Source organism: Saccopteryx bilineata, chromosome 5 (assembly GCF_036850765.1).
Source record: "Saccopteryx bilineata isolate mSacBil1 chromosome 5, mSacBil1_pri_phased_curated, whole genome shotgun sequence".
Taxonomy (NCBI): domain Eukaryota; kingdom Metazoa; phylum Chordata; class Mammalia; order Chiroptera; family Emballonuridae; genus Saccopteryx; species Saccopteryx bilineata.
In genome coordinates, this window is record NC_089494.1 from 215,312,170 (window position 1) to 215,331,260 (window position 19,091).

A 19,091-nucleotide genomic window follows, 5' to 3' on the forward strand; every position below is an offset into this window, starting at 1 on the left:
TGGTTTATTGATTATGGCCATTCCGATAGGCATGAGGTGATATGTCATTGTGGTTTTATTTGCATCTCTATGACAAGTAACGTTTTCTTTTTTGAAATTGTTGTCTATTTTTATCCTGACAAAGCATGACTTGAATGAACTCTACTTCACTAAAAATTAATTCAAAAAGTATTTTTATTAAGACTATTTCTGTTGTAATTCAGGATCAAGCTTTGTTTAAGTTTTTAGAAAAATGAAACTCTTTATCCCATGCCCATTTTGATGGTTTATTAAGAATAAAACACAGTATAGGCACATGGGATTTTTCACTTTTTATCAGTATTTTGAATTTGTGGGTTGCCAGAGATGTTTGGCAAAATACGTTTGGCAGCGAAAACTATACATTTTCAATTTATTTTGTCCTTTTATGCTTTCTGAACTGTGGATCACTGATGCTATGATACATACATAGATGGGGTCTCTACAGTTATCTAGTAAGATTTATAGAGCTACGCTGGGCCAAAATGCAATCCATGTGGGAAATGAGAGGCTGGATTTAGCTCAACATTGTCAAAGGAATAATGGGGAAGGGAACATTGGGAGGAATCTGCTATGTTTTGCAGAGGTCCTGAGAAACTACATCTCTTACTTCACTCTCAGTATTTCAGAAAAACTCTTGATTTATTAGTTAAGGCCTGAGCATTCTCCACAATTAAACTAGCTTAGTCTCAGAAGTCAAAACAAGCTAGGAACCTTTAAAAGGTTCTGTTCTCCCTTTTCAAATGGAGAGACCACATGATTTGCGTTGGATCTGCAGCAGTTGATATGGGGAGCGAAATTGTCTACAAAGTGAGGTACAACAATACAGGTGGGTTATTGGTAAACTAGAGAAGAATGTTCAGGTGCATTATCAAAATCAGAACAGCTTGAAACAGAAATTGGGAGTTGTGGATTCAAAATCACGGCCTTGCCTTTAAATTAAATCAAGATTGCTTCTTATTTACCCAAATCTTCAAATGATAAAATCTAAGTCTAACTTAATTTTTTTGAGATAAAAACCACACTAATTTTTAGTTTCAATGCAATAAAAAGATGAGTTAAATGACAAAAGGAAACCTCCTGATTTGATAAGTGACCTAATCCACCCCTTGGCAATGGGAAGCTGGTGTAACACTGACAGGAAGTGAAAGAAAGGAGGGCTGAGAACTGAGAAATGAGAAAAGCAGGGAGGGAGGGCGGAGGTTGGGGATCAGCAGTGGTTGGAATAAGAGGAAAGTAGTAGCTTTATGGCCAGACAGTTGCATGGGAGGAAAAAGAAACACCTCTTAAAAATGTACAAATAGAAATATTTGAGAAATAATGACCTAATTAATTATATTTTTCTTATCTTTAAAAAAATTAAGCCAAATTAAAGAAAAGCCAGCTCATCAACCTGTGTAAGTTTTTTTGGTTTGCTGATTTGCAAGTCAGTTTTATCTTTAATATACCAAAGTTCAAATTCTGTCTCTCCCACCCCAAAATAAAAACATACAAAAGAACAACACCACCCAAAAAGTCTTGCTGAAAGCTTATTAGCCAGTTAGACCTGTCCACAATTTCCAATATCATTGTACCACTGCAGCATTGCAATGAAAACCCTCTTATGGATATCTCAAATTTTAGGTGTTAAATAATGAACTTGTAGGTTAGGAAATGCAGTAGAAAAATTTGTTTGGACATAGGGAGAAAAGCCAATTTTGACACTAACCAGCTCTCAGACCTTAAACTTTTTGGGGATAACAGCTTCCTCACCTATAAAATAAGGGAACTAACTACATGGCCTCTTGTCCTGCTTTACAATGGACTTCTAAGCAGTCTAATGTTCACTCTTTTTCTTCTCTATTCATTTAAAAATCAGTCCTTTACAGTCATCCTTCACTTAACACACTTTAAAGGATTCTCATTGCTTTTGAGCTTCATTTTTTTCATTCAACACTAAATATTTATTTAGCACCAGCAATGTGGTCAAGAATGGCACTCAGTTCTATTATAATAGAGCCTATTTATTTATTTACTTGTTTATTTATTTTAAGAGAGAGAGAGAGACAAAAAAGGAGAGAGATGAGAAGCATCAACTTGTAGTTGCAGCACTTTTGTAGTTCAGTGATTGCTTTTCCTATGTGCCTTGACCGGGGAGCTCCAGCCAAGCCAGTGACCCCTTGCTCAAGACGGTGACCATGGGATTATGTTGATAATCTTGTCCTCAAACTGGTGACCTTGGGGTTTCGAAACTAGGATCTCACCCTCCCAGGTCAACGTTCTATCCACTGAGCCCCCACCTGTTAGGCACAATAGGGCCCTTTTAAATGAAAACTCCATAAAAAATACTCTCTTCTCTAGAAACTTTACTGTCTCCTACTATGACTTTTGGGGTAGAAAACTAATGGTGAGGAATCACTGCTATAAAACTGATATTAGTAATTTTGTCAGAATGATTAATTTGTTAACCTTATAATTCCAGTACAAAGAGTTGCTTGTAGGATGATAAAGAGTTTTTCTAGTTATGTGTTCACACTATTTTTTGTAGTGGAGGGAAACATTTATATTATTGAAAAATATTTCTTGGATGCCACACAGATACAGAACTTGTACAGATTTCTAAATGAGATAAATAATAGAATGGCAGCTTTAATAGAAGCTGGACATTCCAAATAAGTTGATAGTTTGGGGGAGAGACTAATAATCAATTCAGTTTTAACCACTTCCAACTCAATATACACAAGAATTAGGTTTCCATTTTTCTTCCCCTTTACTTCATATAAGATCCGTTAGTGCTTCTTTAGGGGACAAAGTGGATTAATGCCTAACATCCATTTCTATCTCTTCTAGAGTGCCATTCCTTACTGCTGAGGCTGAAAGCTAAAAACTAAATTTCCCAGACTTCTTTGCTGCTGGAATTGGGATGCACTTAACATTAGTAAGGCAGAACTGAGACATAATTTTAGGCTGCCTTTGGTTTTTCGAGAAGCAAGCAGAGTTTGTAAGCACCTGACTTTTTCAGTGGGAACATTATCAGAATTCTCAGTGTGTGACCACTAGTTTCGTGGGTGTTGATAGTCAAGGCCTACAACACCAATTTTCTAATGCCTGTCTTGGCAAGTATGGTGTGTTTCTGCAGCCAAAAGCAGTAAGGAAGCTTCCTGGTCATGGAGGCTTCTGATTTGTGGTGGCTTCCTTCTTGACAGGACTGTTTTGTAATTGTGATGGCTTCCTGATTGTGCAGTGTCAGTATGGTTTTGGAGATTCCAGCATAAGCATCAGCTTCCCAATATTTTAATTAGATTTCTCACTATGCATGCAGAAGCTGACTCTTGGTGGATCAGTTTTACACAGTGCAGTGTCTTTGGGAATCATTCTTTTTTTTCTTTTAAAGAGAGAGACAGAGGGACAGATAGGGACAGACAGACAGGAAGGAAGAGAGATGAGAAGCTTCAAGTCTTCTTTAGAGAGAGAGGAAGGGAGACACAGAGAGAGAAACATTGATTTGTTTTTCCATTTATTTATACATTCATTCATTGGTTGATTCTTTTTTTTTTTTTTTTCAGAGACAGAGAGTCAGAGAGAGGGCTAGATACAGACAGAATCAGAGAGAGATGAGAAGCATCAATCATTAGCTTTTTGTTGTGGCACCTTAGTTGTTCATTGATTGCTTTCTCATATGTACCTTGACCATGGGGCTACAGCAGACTACTGAGTAATCCATTGTTCGAGCCAGTGACCTTGGGTCCAAGCTGGTGAGCTTTGCTCAAACCAGATGAGCCCGCACTCAAGCTGGCGAGCTCGACGTCTCGAACCTGGGTCCTCTGCATCCCAGTCTGACGCTCTATCCACTGTGCCACCACCGGGTCAGGTTCTTTTACCTTTTAAATCTCTGTTAGGGATTGTCTGCAATCCACAATTTTGGCATTTTATTATTTACAAATTTTTATAGGCATTTGAATTTATTATGTCCTATACATACTTAATTTTTTTTTTTTTTGTATTTTTCTGAAGCTGGAAACGGGGAGGCAGTCAGACAGACTCCCGCATGCGCCTGACTGGGATCCACCCAGCATGCCCACCAAGGGGTGATGCTCTGCCCATCTGGGCATTGCTCTATTGCAATCAGAGCGATTCTAGTGCCTGAGGCAGAGGCCATAGAGCCATCCCCAGCGCCCGGGCCAACTTTGTTCCAATGGAGCCTTGGCTGCGGGAGGGGAAGAGAGAAATAAAGAGGAAAGAGAGGGGGAGGGGTGGAGAAGCAAATGGGCGCTTCTCCTGTGTGCCCTGGCCAGGAATCGAACCCAGAACTCCCACATGCCAGCCTGACGCTCTACCACTGAGCCAACCGGCCAGGCCCTTAATTTTTTAATATATTTTTTCTTATTATAAATAGAAAATTTACTTATATACATTTTAGACAAAACACAGCCATAGAAAAGAATATGAAAATCACATGCTACTCTACCATCCCTTGTTGTAGACCATCTGCCATTGGCACTGTTTGGATGAGTACCATCCCTTTAGGGGCGCTTTTTCTCTATTTGTATATATTTGTGTAATCAATTCAATACACACTGTTTCATAAGCTACATTTTCAGGATAATGTGTCTAGAGCACATTTCTATGTCAATAAATATAAATGTACATTATTTAAATTTTTGCCTAGTACTATCAAAGTAATTTAAATATTTGCAAGGGTAAAATTATAATGCATAACTATATTATTAAGCTTTTGAAAATCTGTATTTGTTTTATTTATTTTTTTATATATGTTTAGGCTTTTTATCTTTTGTTTTATTTTTTAATTGAATTTATTAGTGTGACATTGGTTAATAAGATTATAGAGGTTTCACGTATATATTTCTATGGTACATGATCTATATATTGCAGTGTTTTAAATGACAAAACCTCCTTTTTATGAGGTAAGAATTATGTTGACTGGAAGTAAACTATGAGATATAGAATGGACACCCAGAAAATAGTCTATTTGTTGTGCTCTTGTTAAGAGACAATGTATTTATTATAGAATATAATTGCAATTAAAAATCAAATTATAAAAAGGCACAGAGGTAACTTAAGAAAAGTAGAGGTTGGTAAATTTATACAGTACTTTAAAATTAAGGGTAAATGCAGACTTTTAGGTGCTGTTGCATAACAAAATGTTTTCTGTGAGCGCTGCTGCCACCTGTTGGCATATTGCAAGCACACTTTACAGTCTGGCAGAACCTTTCTATCTGGGGGTAATTCTGTAAGATAAGGCTGCTCAAGGTGAAAGTACTTAACAAAAGAACCATCATTTGGCAGTAGAGTCAACATAAAATTTTATATTAAAATATAAAACTCAAAATTATACAAATAAGTTTATATCACTTTAACAAATTTTATGTTCTAATTGCTAGAGTAAATCAATTTCTGGAGAGTAATTTTTCGGACAAAATTCTCTGATAGTAATTTGCCAACATTTTAACTTTTGAAGAATAATAAATTGCTTTTGCAGAGTATTTGAGAATTTCAATAATTTTATTATGTCACTTTGTTTAACTGAGGGTCTTGATTTAATGTATGATTTTGACTTAACATGTAGCCCTAGAACTCAATTCAGTTTTTTCACAGCAAGCCCTGTAACTTCATCCCTTTCCCTTATGTTTATTAACTCAGCCCAAAAACTATGGCCAGGCCCTAAAATGGTCACAGCTATGTATTTCGTTAACCTAAAGACATCATACTCAAACTGTGTTTCAGCTCCTGAGCCCTAAAGTTGAATGACCGCCTGGTCACCTCCCCATAAAACCAGACTGAGGCATCCAGAAGCTGATCTCAAGACCTTAAATAATCATTTACTAACTTTGACTACTCAACAAGAAACGGGACCTCAAACCCCTTACCCTTGATGACTTGTTAATTTTGCTCTATAACACCCCCCTCTTTTTAAAACATTTTTATTTTTTAATTTTTTTAGAGAGAGGAGACACAGAGAGAGAAAGAGACAGAGAGAGGAAAGAGATAGAAAGAACAAAGGGAGGAGCAGGAAGCATCAACTCCCACATGTGCCTTGACCAGGCAAGCCTGGGGTTTTGAACCAGTGACCTCAGCATTCCAGGTCGACGCTTTTACCCACTACACCACCACAGGTCAGGCTAATACCCCCTGTCTATAAACCATCCGAGAGTGCTGGCTTTTCCAGCACAGCTGCCCATTCTCCACTGCGTAGCGCTATACAATACATGGCAACTTCTTTCATTGCGACCCCGTATCAGCTTAGTTGGCTATCTGCAGTGCAGGGTGGACAAACTCTCCAGTTGGTTACCTTTGCTCCATCATTTTACAAGGAAACTTTTCAAACATACAGAGAAGGTGAGAGAGTATTGTCCATAGACATCTACACTTCCACCATCTAGGTTCAATAATTATTTACATATACTTGCTTTAATTGTATCTCTTTCTTCTACTGAACTGTTTCAAAGTACTTACAAACATCACATTTTACCCCTCCATACTTTAATATGTGTATCCTAATAAGGACATAAAAGAATAAGGATGTTCTTTTACATAAACACAATAACACTGTAATGTCTAAAAAAATTCATAATTCCCTAATACCATTGAACAATCAATTAATATTATAGTTTTTCACTGTTGCTTAATACTCTTTATACTTTGTTTTGAACTAAACTGTTCAAAATTTACATTTAGTTATGTTTTTCTCTCTCTCTTTCTCCTCTAACATTCTTAATTTTTCAAAACAGGTTAATTGAGGTATAATTTACCCCAAAAGTCACCCTTTTTTCAGGAGCACAGTTCTAAGAGTTTTGACAAATAGATATAGTTGAGTAACCATCACCAAAATCGAGACCCAGACTATTTCCATCACTGCAAAAAGCTCCCTCAAAGCCTGTTATAGTCAGTATCTTCTCCATCCATCCCACCTCATCCCTGACTTCTGTTCCTATGGTTTTCTGTAGTCACATATGTGGAATAACACAGCAGATAGCCTTTGATGTCTGGCTTCTTCTGCGCTTAGTGCAATGCTTTTGAGATTCATCTGTGTTGTTGCATGTGTCAGTCCTTTTTTTTATTATTGTTACTGAGGAGTGTTGTAGTGTATGAATATTCTGCAATTTATTCATTCAGCAGTTGATGAGCATATTGCCAGTTTGAGCCCATTATTAATACAGCCGCTATAAACATCGGTATGCAATTCTTTGTGTAGATACATGTGTTTATTTCTTTTCAGGAAATACCCAAATGTGGTATTGCTGGGTCATATGTTAAGTGGGTGTTAAATTTTATAAGAAATAGCCAAAGAGTCTCACAGTGTCTGTGCTGTTTTGCATTTGTAATAGTCATGTATGAGATTTCCAGTTGCTGCTCCTCCTTACTGGCACTTTTTTTTTTTTACGATACTAGTAAGTATGTATGGTATTGAGTATTGTTTCTTGTGCTTAATTGCCATGTGAAACTCTTTGATGACATGTCTATTCAATTTTTTGTCCATTTTAAACATTGGACTTAACTTTTTGCTAAGTGAAAATTTTGTTTTGTGGTTTTGGTTTGCATTTCTCTGCTGACTAGTGATGTTAACCTTTGATGTTTTGAGCATCCCTTGAATATCATCCAGCTTGTCTAGTTAACAGGTCTAACTCTGCATTTGTCGTTGGCTTTGCATTTAATTTTAGAACGTTTTGAGTAGCACTGTCAATCTTTTGAAGCCATTTGTCCTTTGCAAGATATTCATTTTCACTTTGCAATCAATTAACACAGTATTTTGTGTAGTTTTGTTCTACAGTATCTGACAACCAGTGTGAGACTGACCTCAAAAAGATGGTGATCCAATGTGATGATGAACTAGGACACATGCTTATGTTAAACTGTAGGAGTGGGTTTGAATATAAACTAATTTTTAAGAGGTCAGTTCAATTGTGAATGTTTTTGTGTTATGACTTCTGTTTCTCTATGGAAACTCGTAAGGAAAAAAAACAATAAGTTTGTTAATAAGTACTGTTAAACTAAGAATCTTTAACTTCCATGACTAAAGTCTTTTTTTTTTTTTTTTTACAGAGACAGAGAGTCAGAGAGAGGGATAGATAGAAACAGACAGGAACGGAGAAAAATGAGAAGCATCAATCATTAGTTTTTCGTTGCAGGTTGTAACACCTTAGTTGTTCATTGATTGCTTTCTCATATGTGCCTTGACGGTGGGCCTTCAGCAGACTGAGTAATCCCTTGCTTGAGCCAGCGACCTTAGGTCCAAGCTGGTGAGCTTTGCTCAAACCAGATGAGCCCGGGCTCAAGCTGGCGACCTCAAGGTCTCGAACCTGGGTCCTCTGCATCCCAGTCTGACGCTCTATCCACTGCGCCACTGCTTGGTCAGGCTGAATTTTTTTTTTTTTTTAAGTAAGGTTTGATTGAGCCAAACAATGTTATCCAAGACTGGTCTTGGGGCTAGAGTCTAAACCACCAACAACATGGCTGGGCATAAAAGACAGCATGTCAATTATCCCAGAGTTTTGCAAGCATTGTTATACATTAAGCAAGGAGAAGGGGAGAAGAGGTAGTCTGAAAGAATTTACATGAGCTGTAGGCAAAGGGGTGAGGGAAGGTGAAGCATGGCCAGCCCTGGGATAGCAGAGTCTGCTTAAAGAATTGTGGATTGGCTGAGTGCAGAGTTTGGAAATCCCTTATGTACACAACAAACAGACCCCTTGGTTAGATTGTTCCTGGCTAAAATAATCTATGGAAATAAATTTGAATCCCAACAGGCAAAATAGGAATGTGAGAAGGCTTTTGTTGGCTAGACTGCAGCCGTTAAAACAGTTCCATCTCTCTCACTCTCTGACCACTGTAATTTAATGTAGAATATCTCAGAATTATTTTCTTTTCAGTACCCATATCGTAATTATCTGGTGGAAATCAGAGATAATTTAGGAAATGAAAAGGTTAGTCAATTTATTTAGCACTTTGGAATTAAGGACTCAATGCAGACCTTAAGGACCCATTGCATAGTAACTGTGTGCATTTGTGTGAAAATTGCTGCCACCTATTGGCATCTTGCAAGCACATTTTATTAACTAATCTATATATTACAGTCTAATAGAGCCTTTCCACCTGAGGATAATTTTGTCTAAAAGGCTAAAGTGAATATATTAACAGATGTACCAATATTTAGCAGTAAAAAGAAAATAACTAAAAAATTATATTTAAAAAAACTAAAAATTATACAAATGAATTTATTTAGTAATTTATTAGCAAATTTTAAATTAAAACTATAACTGTTAGAATTTCTAGAGAAAATTAATTTTGTAGTGTAATTTACAAGGTCTAAAATATTCTTTAAGGAAGTTTTAATGATTCCAAAATTTAAATTATCTACACAGAATCATAAGTAATTAAAAATTTCTACTTCTCTTTCAAGTTAAATTTCTGGATATTTTATTCCCCATATACATTTCTAATACACATACTTCCATAGACAGATACATAAACACAAACACACACTTTACTTGAGTAAGTAGTTGTAATGAAAATGTAAAGTTTTAGTCATTTATCACAGCAGTTCATAAAAAGTGAGTTGATATATTTTGAGTGGCATGGGGGTTTAAAATGACAAATCTGGGTTTTATAAACATTAATAAACTAGCTACCCTATTTTGATGGGCTAGAGGGAACTGAAAAGTTTGTTTGGGAACAATGGAATCTCCATACTTTTCTGATTTCATAAGGGTGCTACTCCATATTCCCTCAAGAAAACAGCAGTTAATCCCTGTTACTCTTTGTGCCCTGAATTTCACACCAGCATGTCACTGCACTACAAGTTTCTCAAAATGCCTCTGAGAGTTACTGTTTCCAGTAGAAGCAGAGGAATATAATTTTACATGTGGACCTATACTACAGCTATAATTGAGCTTGCTAAACTATCCCCATCAGAGGTAAAAGTGTAGTGATTATGAAGAAGAAGAAACCAGAAGAATGCAGAGGAGAGGGAGGCCTGCAGTGTCTGGCCTCCCAGCCTGTGACCTCAGTGTTCTTGACTGAGGGAACAAGGGCGGACAGAAAAGTTTGAAATATAACAAACCATGGCTGTGGACCTTGCTTGTTTTCAGTTCCTTGAAATGAACTTGCAGTTCCAGTAAGAATGAGTGATAGGATTATCAAGGTCAGACCCTCGGCAACCTCTCCTGTTCCTCTCCATAAGACATGAAAGTCATGTAGGCCTGAAAACAAAGAAGTCATAGAAATCAGGCATTTATTACATGAAAGCTAAAGCTGTAAAGGTATAGAAGATGTAAGAAATCTAACTCTGCGGAGCACGTGTTTTGTTGCCTCTTTTGGGGTCACGCAGCTCTACCAGCTAAATAAATCCTGTTTCCTTCATCAAGTTGTCCGGGCGTTTTTGTCCTCCTTTGATTCCTGCAATAATTAAGTGTTCAGTTCTGGAGTCAGAAGACCAGGGCACTGCCCTTTAATGATAGTGTGATCTTGAGCAAGTTTCTTAAACCCGATCCCAGTTCTGTTATATATAAAATGGGAATATTAGCTGTCTTCTCTCATAGGAATGTTCTAACAAATAAGTTACTGCATGGGAACGTATGAAATAGAACTTGGCATATAGTACACACTCAGTAAATGATAGTTTTTACCATTATCTATACCAAATGTGACAGTACTATGTATGATGTAGCCTGATTGGCAAAACTTCTGCTGGACCAAGTTTTAAAAAATCATAACACCAATTTCATTATTTATTATTGATTTCTTACTATGTTTCAGGCATTTCACCTAGATCTTAAAAGGAATTAATACAATGTCTCAATAACTTCAATATTATTCCTACTTACAGGCAAGGGAATTGAGAAAGTTTCATTAACTTGCCCAGTATGGCAGAATTAGTGGCCTATATATAAGGTGACCAACTTTTTTACAATGAAAAGGAGGACAAAAATAAATTGAAGAAAACAATATCGTAAATAAAAGAAAATTTTATTCATTGCAACAATACACAATATAAATGCATAATAAAAACATTTGTAATATTTTATATTGTAATTATGCTTTCATGACTTAATTTTTAATAATAATTGTAAGAAAAAAGTACTCATTTAGTAAAAATAAATATCAAACAAAACCACTAATTTGGAGTGATATTCGGGTGTATTTATAATTTTCTAATTAAAAAATTTGTTTTATGCAACTATTTAATCAAAATGCATTATTAATAGATATGGTTTGAGGTTAGATTTCCACTTTAGAACTTGAATTTCGGGAAAATACTTGTAAATAAAATTATATGTATTTGGAAATTATTAAATAGATAATGAATTAATAAAACATGAATTGTGCTTACCTGTCTATGCTTGAATATTCACTGAGAAAGAAATAATCATGAGTCTACAATGTCATATGTGCCATGCTGTGTTTCAGTAAGAAGTACACAAAGCGATTTGCGCAGTTTGGTATATCGCGCAGAGCGCATGCCTCCATAATTGTGTCTGGCCGCACTGTACTGATCCTTGACGAATCGTCATGTCACATCACATGCAATGGAGCGACTCTGCATCGATTGACTACAGACCATCAGTCTTCCAATATCAAAAAGGAGGACATGTAGGAGGACACTTTTCAAGGGAGGATGGAAGTTACAAAAGGACTGTCCTCCTTAAAGGAGGACGATTGGTCACTTTACTATAAAGGAACTCAGACTTGTCAAATTTCAGAGTTAATTTGTAACCTCCCTTTATACACATGCACACTGTAGGGCTAATAGCTGAGGCCACCATCACAGCCGCCTGGCTCGTGCAGGTTCCCATTTAATTCAGACAGATGGTAATGAAACAATGGAGCCAAGAACTGGTGAGCCATCCTGTATTCTACACTCATACAGGCCAACAAGTAAAAAACAAACACATGGGGCACCAAAACCTACTCATATGTTCTCCTGTTCCACAACCAGGAGAATCTTTCTGGTTTTCTCTAGAATCAAAGGCTTCCACCTCACCAGTCCAGCAGAGCTCACAAAGCCCCTCACCTCTGTTCCCCTTCAGCTCCTGCCATCTTGCTTGTTCCTCTCTGTCACCACGTGGCCTCCCTCCCAGCAACAACATGGTCTTCTTTCAAAAATGGCCTCCTAGCTAGTCCTTTAAAAACTTTTAGGGTGAAAGTCCCTCCTCCAGCACACATTAGCATAACCAAGCCCCTTCCCAAGCATGAAGGTAATCAGCAGCCGCATGTGGGCAGTGCCATTTTTAACAATAAAAGTGAACAAAACCAAATAACACATTTTACAAACTTGACACACACACACACACACAAAATAAGAAAAAATGGTCTTAACTCTTGATTAATGAATTTAATCAATAAGTAATGTATTTTGTTAAAATTCCCTTGAAAAAATTTATTAACTCATAAAAATAGAGGACACAATTTCATAGAGTCATTAAACAGGCCAGAAGTCTTCAGAACATCTAATTTACCTTTCCCATTATATAATTAAGAAAACACCCAGAACGGTGCCACGCTTCGTCTTAGCCCAGTAGGCTGAGCAGGTTTCAAGACCCTTGATCTAGTCCTTTCAGGACATCACACTTGAATGATTTATCTTTACATGTCATTCTGTTGCGAAAGCACGCATTTAATAAAAAATAGAAAGTATTGCTTTTCAATCTAAAACAGAACTAGTGAAGTTTCACAATATGTCCAAAGAGCAAAGATACGTCCAAAGACCTTGCCGGAGAAGTAAACGCGCAGTTTTACGGCCAGCTTCCGGGGAGGGTTAAGGGAAGGCGGGGCAATGCGACGGGCGGGGCTACGGGAAGAAGGTGGGGGCGGGCTTACGGAGGGCGGAACCGTGGGTGGGTACAACGAGGGGCCGGCCTCTAACGGCCTTCCTTCTCCTGGGTTGTGCGCATGTGCAGCTCCTTTTAAACTATGGAGACGGCCCTACCCCAATGTCTGTGAGGGTTGGAGCCAATGGGAGGTCCCGGTGAGCGCGCTCCCGTTGGCTCGAACTTTTCGTGCTCCGCTTCCTCCTACGGCGGCGCCTCTGGTTCGCCGCCTAGCTGCTTCCTGTGGACGCTGTCAGGGTTGCGCTTCCTCGAACCGCGTCCCGGTGGGCGCTCCCCACCGACTCCGGGCGCGGACGGCGCCCGGCCGGAGCATGGCTGCGTCCGGTCTGGTGAGTGCGGGCGGCCTCCTCGGACCTCGGACGCGAGGCGACGGGGGACACGTTGGGCCCAGTCTGTGACCTCTTGAGGCTTTCTGTAGGAAGGCCGCGCGAATGCGTGGAGATCAACAGTGATTGTTTGCCAAATAGCCAGAGTTTATTTACCTGGTTTGTCAAGGTTTCTGGTCGTCATTTCGGCTGTGATGACATCTTTCTCTTAAGGGAGTCTTGTGATTTCGACTTTTTAAGCCTAATTCCGGTGCCTAGTCATCCAAATAACGTCCTGGCCGTAGAGCGGTTGAAATGCCTCTTTGTTTGGGACGCGGCGGTCGGGAGAAGCGGCTTGGGGGGAAGCAGTCGGTTGGGATAACGTTCTCCCAGGGGCAGCTGGGAAAGGGGCGAGGGGGGACGGCGGCGGAGGGATCTCGGGCTTTGTTTACCTGCTTCTGCACGCCCTTGGTTCTCACCGGCTTGGATTTCATACTTCGCCTGGGTTGCCATGTATTACACGACCCGCGGCACACCCTATTCTACACTTGTATTTCTGCTTTATTTCCCTTTTTTAAGAAAGTCTTCAGCATCGGGGTATTCCCATTTCTATATACTTGTATTTGTTTGCGTAAAGAAATGTGTATGAAAGGGTGGTGTAATGTGTACTTTTTACTGTGAGCACATACATTATCTGCATTATATAATTTAAAAAAGAATATTGGGGAAGGGGAATAAAATTTACCATTTAAATAACCTTTTTAAAAATTTTAGGTTTAGCCTGACCTGTGGTGGCGCAGTGGATAAAGCGTTGACCTGGAACGCTGAGGTCACCAGCTCAAACCCTGGGCTTGCCTGGTCAAGGCACATATGGGAGTTGATGCTTCTTGCTTCTCCCCCTTTCTCGCTCTCTCTCTCTCTTTCTCTCTTACTCTCTCTCCTCTCTAAAATGAATGAATAAATAAAAGATTTAAAAAAATTTTAGGTTTACAGCAAAATTGAGAGGAAAGTGCAGAGATTTCCCATATACCCTCTGCCCCCACATATGCATAGCTACCTTTGTTATCAACACCCCCCACCACCAGAGTGATGCATTTTTTTTTACAATTGATGAACTTTTTATTGACCCATTATCACCCAAAGGTCATAGTTTTCATTAGGGTTCACTCTTGCTGTTGTACATTCTATGAATTTGGACAAGTATATATTTAATGGATGACATATATCCTTTATTGTATCATTCAGAGTATTTTCACTGCCGTATAAATTCTCTGAACTTGCTATTTATCCCTCTCCTCCCCAATCTCAGTAACCATTGATCTGTCTTCTTATTGTCTCCATATACTGTCTTTTCCAGAATGTCATATAGTTGGAAGCATACCTGTGTGACCTTTTAAGATTGTCTTCTTTCACTTAGTAATATGCATTTAAGATTGCATATTTATTTTTCATGCTGAATAATATTTCATTGTCTGGATGTACATAGTTTATCCATTCACCTACTGAAGTTGCTTGCAAGTTTTGGCAGTTGTGAATAAAGCTGCTGTAAACATCTGCATGCAAATGGTTGTGTGAGCATAAGTTGTCTGCGCATTTGGGTAAATACAAAGAAGCGCGGTTACTCGGTTATATAGTAAGAATGTTTAGTTTTGTAAGAAACCACCAAACTGTCTTCCAAACTATACCTATTTGCATTCCAAAACGAATGAGAATTCTGCTGCACCACATCCTCCCCAGCATTTGGAGTTGTCAGTGTTCCAGATTTTGGCCATTTTGATAGGTGTGTGGTGGTATCATTATTTTAATTTGCATTTCCCTGAGGACATCTTTTCATATGCTTCTTTGTTGTCTCTATCTTTTGAAGTGAGGTGTCTGTTAAGGTCTTGGGCCCATTTATTTTTTAATTGGATTGTTTTCTTATGGTTGAGTTTTAATTAAGAGTTCTTTGTATAGCAGATATGTCTTTGCAAATATTTTCTTACCTTCTGCCTGTCTGCCCATTCTCTTGACCACAGTTTATTTTTCAAATGCCTATCATAATCTTAGAGCTGTTTAGAGCCTTTTAGTTCTAATAACTCACTTTGAGTCATAATCCATTTAAAAGACAAGGGGAGAGAGGAGAGTTTATTCTGTCATGCCTGCACATTAGTAGTTCTTAACTGGGGATGGTTTTGCCCCCATGAGACATTTAGTGATGTCTGAAAATATTTCAGGTTGTCCTGAGAGGGATGGATGAATGGGTCCTGATGGTGTTAGTGGGTGGAGACCAGGAAGGCCGCTGAGCATCATCTTACAATGCATAGAATTGGCCCTCACAACAAAAAGTCATACAGCCCAAAATGTTAGTAGTGCTGGAGTTTAGAAATCCTGATGAATTGTATATATATTATTTTCTTTGAGAAACAATCTGACAGGGAATGGAAGAAACTAAAATTGAAATTGATTGTGCCCTGGCCACTTAGCTCAGTTGGTTAAAGGAATCACCCTGATATGCCAAGATTGCAAGGTTTGATCCCCGCTCAGGGCATATGTAAGGATCAACCAATGAATCCATAAATAAGTGGAATAAGAAATTCATATTTCTGATTCCCTCTCTTTCTCTCTCTTTCTCTCCCTCCCTCCCTCCCTCCCTCTTCTCTAGAAATCAATTTTTATTGTTAGTATTCAGGGTTTCATGAAGAGGAACCACAAAGGAATGAGGCAGCAACAATACTGCAAGTGGAGGACCCCAATCTCTCCAGGATTGAGGTGCCTTAGAGAGATCGGTTATCCAATTTATTAAGCAGAAACATGACATCATGCATAAGAAACTAACAAACAGAATACAGTGTACAATTTTATTGTTTAGTTTTGGAAAACCGATTAGATTTCTCTTGCCCTTTCTGAGACATAACACCACACCATCTGCTGTCTGATTCCTGACCTGCAGAAAGCTCCAGCAAGGAAGGCCAACCATCACGTCCTGGAGCCTTCCCTGGACGTGACTGCCTTCAGTCATGTATGCTTGTTCTCAACCTTCACTTTCTCAGGATGGGAACAGGGAGTCAGTGCTCTGTGCTTTGGCTTTCCGCCAACATCCCCCCCCCTTTTTTAACTCATTCTGCCACATTATGGTGTACGAGGACACTCGTCCTCCAGAACAACACAAGTTGCTTCTGCTCTTTCTCTAGACCAAGCAAATATAAAAACAAAACAGCAATGACAATTAATGTGCTTATTGTAGAAGCTCCTAATAATTGCAAATGTTTAATGGTTTAGTTCAGACAATCCATCAGCAGTACTGCTTAATAAAGGTATACTAGAAAGCAGTTTCAGTTTTTCTCTGAAAGTGTCACATATATCTTGTTTAGAACCTCATCTATTAATTACATTTCAGATGAGTTTTGCCATTGTCTGTGCATCTGAACAGGGATCCAGACTACTGCTCTAGCTTTAAGTATATACAGAGAATCAACAGATTGATTATAATTAATAGAGAAATTGAGACATGTATAAAATGAACAATTCACACAGGTAATGAGATTAATTGATTTATTCCAGAACACAGGACCAATCATGAACACAAAAGGTAGGCGTACATAAGTCTGAAAGGTCTACCCTTGTAATATATATAGAATAAGGTGATGTGACCCATTTTGTATAGTAGATAACCAACCCTGTGATTTTATCTTTAAGCAATGATCTTCTGCACCTATATAAACGGGTAATCTGTCTTGAGTCCACAGTGCAATTTGATATAAGCTGTCCTTCTTCCTCAGGCCTTACGGGTCCACGGCTATCAAATGGTCCTGGAAGCCAAACAGAATTATTAACATAAACAGAAAAAAGGGGTGTCTTTCCAATGAACAGGTCTATTTAAAGGAGGATTAGGAATACAAGTTCAGTAAGAGTAGTTAGTTCTGCTTACTGTTACAGACACAACAACCAACATTGCCAGAAACAGAGTCAAGGATGGTTTTGGAGTCTTAGTCAACTCCCATATGTGCCTTGACCAGGCAAGCCCAGGGTTTCGAACCGGCGACCTCAGCATTTCCAGGTCAATGCTTTATCCACTGTGCCACCACAGGTCAGGCGAGGATCTTTTTATACTCAATTCTGAAGTATGATATTATTGTTATGTTCCTAGATATGGGTCTTACATTTATTATGCTGGTCCATATTCTACAGAATTGGGAAGTTGGATTTTATATTTCCTTAAAATATGACTCCTTTTGCTGTTGCTCTTCTTTCTGGAATGACTGTTGATCAGAAGATGGACCTTTTTTTTTTTTTTTTTTTTTAAATACAGAGACAGAGAGACGGATAGACAGGGACAGACAGACAGGAATGGAGAGATGAGAAGCATCAATCATTAGTTTTTCGCTGCTCATTGTAACACCTTAGTTGTTCATTGATTATTGTCTCATACGTTCCTTGACTGTGGGTCTTCAGCAGACCAAGTAACACCTTGCTCAAGCCAGTGACCTTGGGTCCAAGCTGGTGAGCTTTTTGCTCAAACCAGATGAGCCCTCGCTCAAGATGGCGACCTTGGGGTCTTGAACCTGGGTCCTTCACATCCCAGTCCAACGCTCTATCCACTGTGTCACCACCCGGTCAGGCTGGACCTCTTAATTATTGTATCTTCTTTGTTTTATTCCTTATTTTTCTGTCTCTTCTTTGTCTTTGTTCTCTCCTCTCCCCCAAATATACTTTGTTTTTATAATTAATTGCGTTTTTATGTTAGACAATCATGTTTTTTTTTTTTTTTTTAAATTTTTATTTATTTATTTATTTACAGAGACAGAGAGGGAGTCAGAGGGATAGACAGGGACAGACAGACAGGAATGGAGACAGATGAGAAGCATCAATCATTAGTTTTTCATTGCGCGTTGCGACTTCTTAGTTGTTCATTGATTGCTTTCTCATATGTGCCTTGACTGCTGGCCTTCAGCAGACCGAGCAACTCCTTGCTGGAGCCAGCGACCCTGGGTCCAAGCTGGTGAGCTTTTGCTCAAGCCAGATGAGCCCATGCTCAAGCTAGCGACCTCGGGGTCTCGAACCTGGGTCCTTCCACATCCCAGTCCAACGCTCTATCCACTGCGCCACCGCCTGGTCAGGCGACAATCATGTTTTTAATTATTAAGAGTTGTTCTTGCTTTGTGTTTAGTTTTCATAGTATGCCACTTTAGTTTTGAGCCCAGTATTATTTCAAATCTCTGTTGAAGGTACTGATTATAATGAGTTTTCTTGTATTTGAAGTTTTATTCTTTCTCTTTATATTACTTTTCCTCCTGGAGCTTTTTCTTTTTCATTTTTAAAATTTATACCTTGATTGTCTTGTTTTAAAGCCTTTTAAATGTCTAGTAATCCTGTATTTGAGCTCTGTGTTTAAGGGGGTAAGCGTAGTAGAGGTCTACTGTTCTGTGTATAAGCTTTCTTTTAATTGCTCTGTTTTTATTCACTGTCTTAACTCTTCCAACTTCAGCTGTTGAGTTTCCTAGTTCTGTGTAATAATGGCTTTCTCCTTGGCATATCAACTTCATTCCTCATAAAGGACAGTATTCTCTGAGCTTATTTAGGCATAGGTTATGCTCCATTTATTTTCCATATTCCAGAAAGTTGTTAAATTTGTTTGTCCATAGATAGTCCTCTCTTCTATTTTCTTTTCATTTTTGTTTTATGCCATTTTAATCCTTTAATATTACTTTAGAGAGATCTACCTACAGAGAAAGGAGATAAGTAGATGATACTGTTATTCAACCAACTTTAATTATTGGAAGACCAGATACTTAGGATTTTGATGATGGGAAAGGTGTGGGGAGGGGTGTGAAGGAAGAGAGGGAAGAAGAGGAAATCAATCCCAGGGTGAGGAAAGTGTGCAAGCAAAGGTTTGGAAACAACTGAGAATTCCTCTTGATAGTGTTGTAATGGTCAGTTAACAAATACTTGCTCAGTGAATAAATGAATA

General features: G+C 38.5%; 2 protein-coding genes across 3 annotated transcripts in view; one reads left to right on the forward strand and one right to left on the reverse strand.

The window, feature by feature from the left end:
- Positions 1 to 12,739, reverse strand: part of STAP1 (signal transducing adaptor family member 1) — a 59,721-nt gene extending 46,982 nt beyond the window's left edge. Inside the window, exons 1-2 of one of the 2 annotated variants that reach the window (XM_066278713.1) lie at positions 12,468 to 12,739; positions 10,073 to 10,211 (exon numbers count right to left, since the gene is read on the reverse strand). The gene's annotated coding sequence lies outside the window, so the exon portion shown is untranslated. Of the gene's footprint in view, positions 1 to 10,072; positions 10,212 to 12,022; positions 12,094 to 12,467 lie in introns of those variants that run through there. The other variant, XM_066278712.1, reaches the window with a different exon arrangement.
- Positions 12,740 to 12,769: 30 nt separating this feature from the next.
- The window catches only part of CENPC (centromere protein C), a 74,269-nt gene continuing 67,947 nt past the window's right edge, over positions 12,770 to 19,091 (forward strand). The window contains exon 1 of the mRNA XM_066278711.1: positions 12,770 to 13,168. Coding sequence (XP_066134808.1) covers positions 12,785 to 13,168 — 384 coding nt within the window. The 5' untranslated portion in view covers positions 12,770 to 12,784. The remainder of the gene's footprint in view (positions 13,169 to 19,091) is intronic.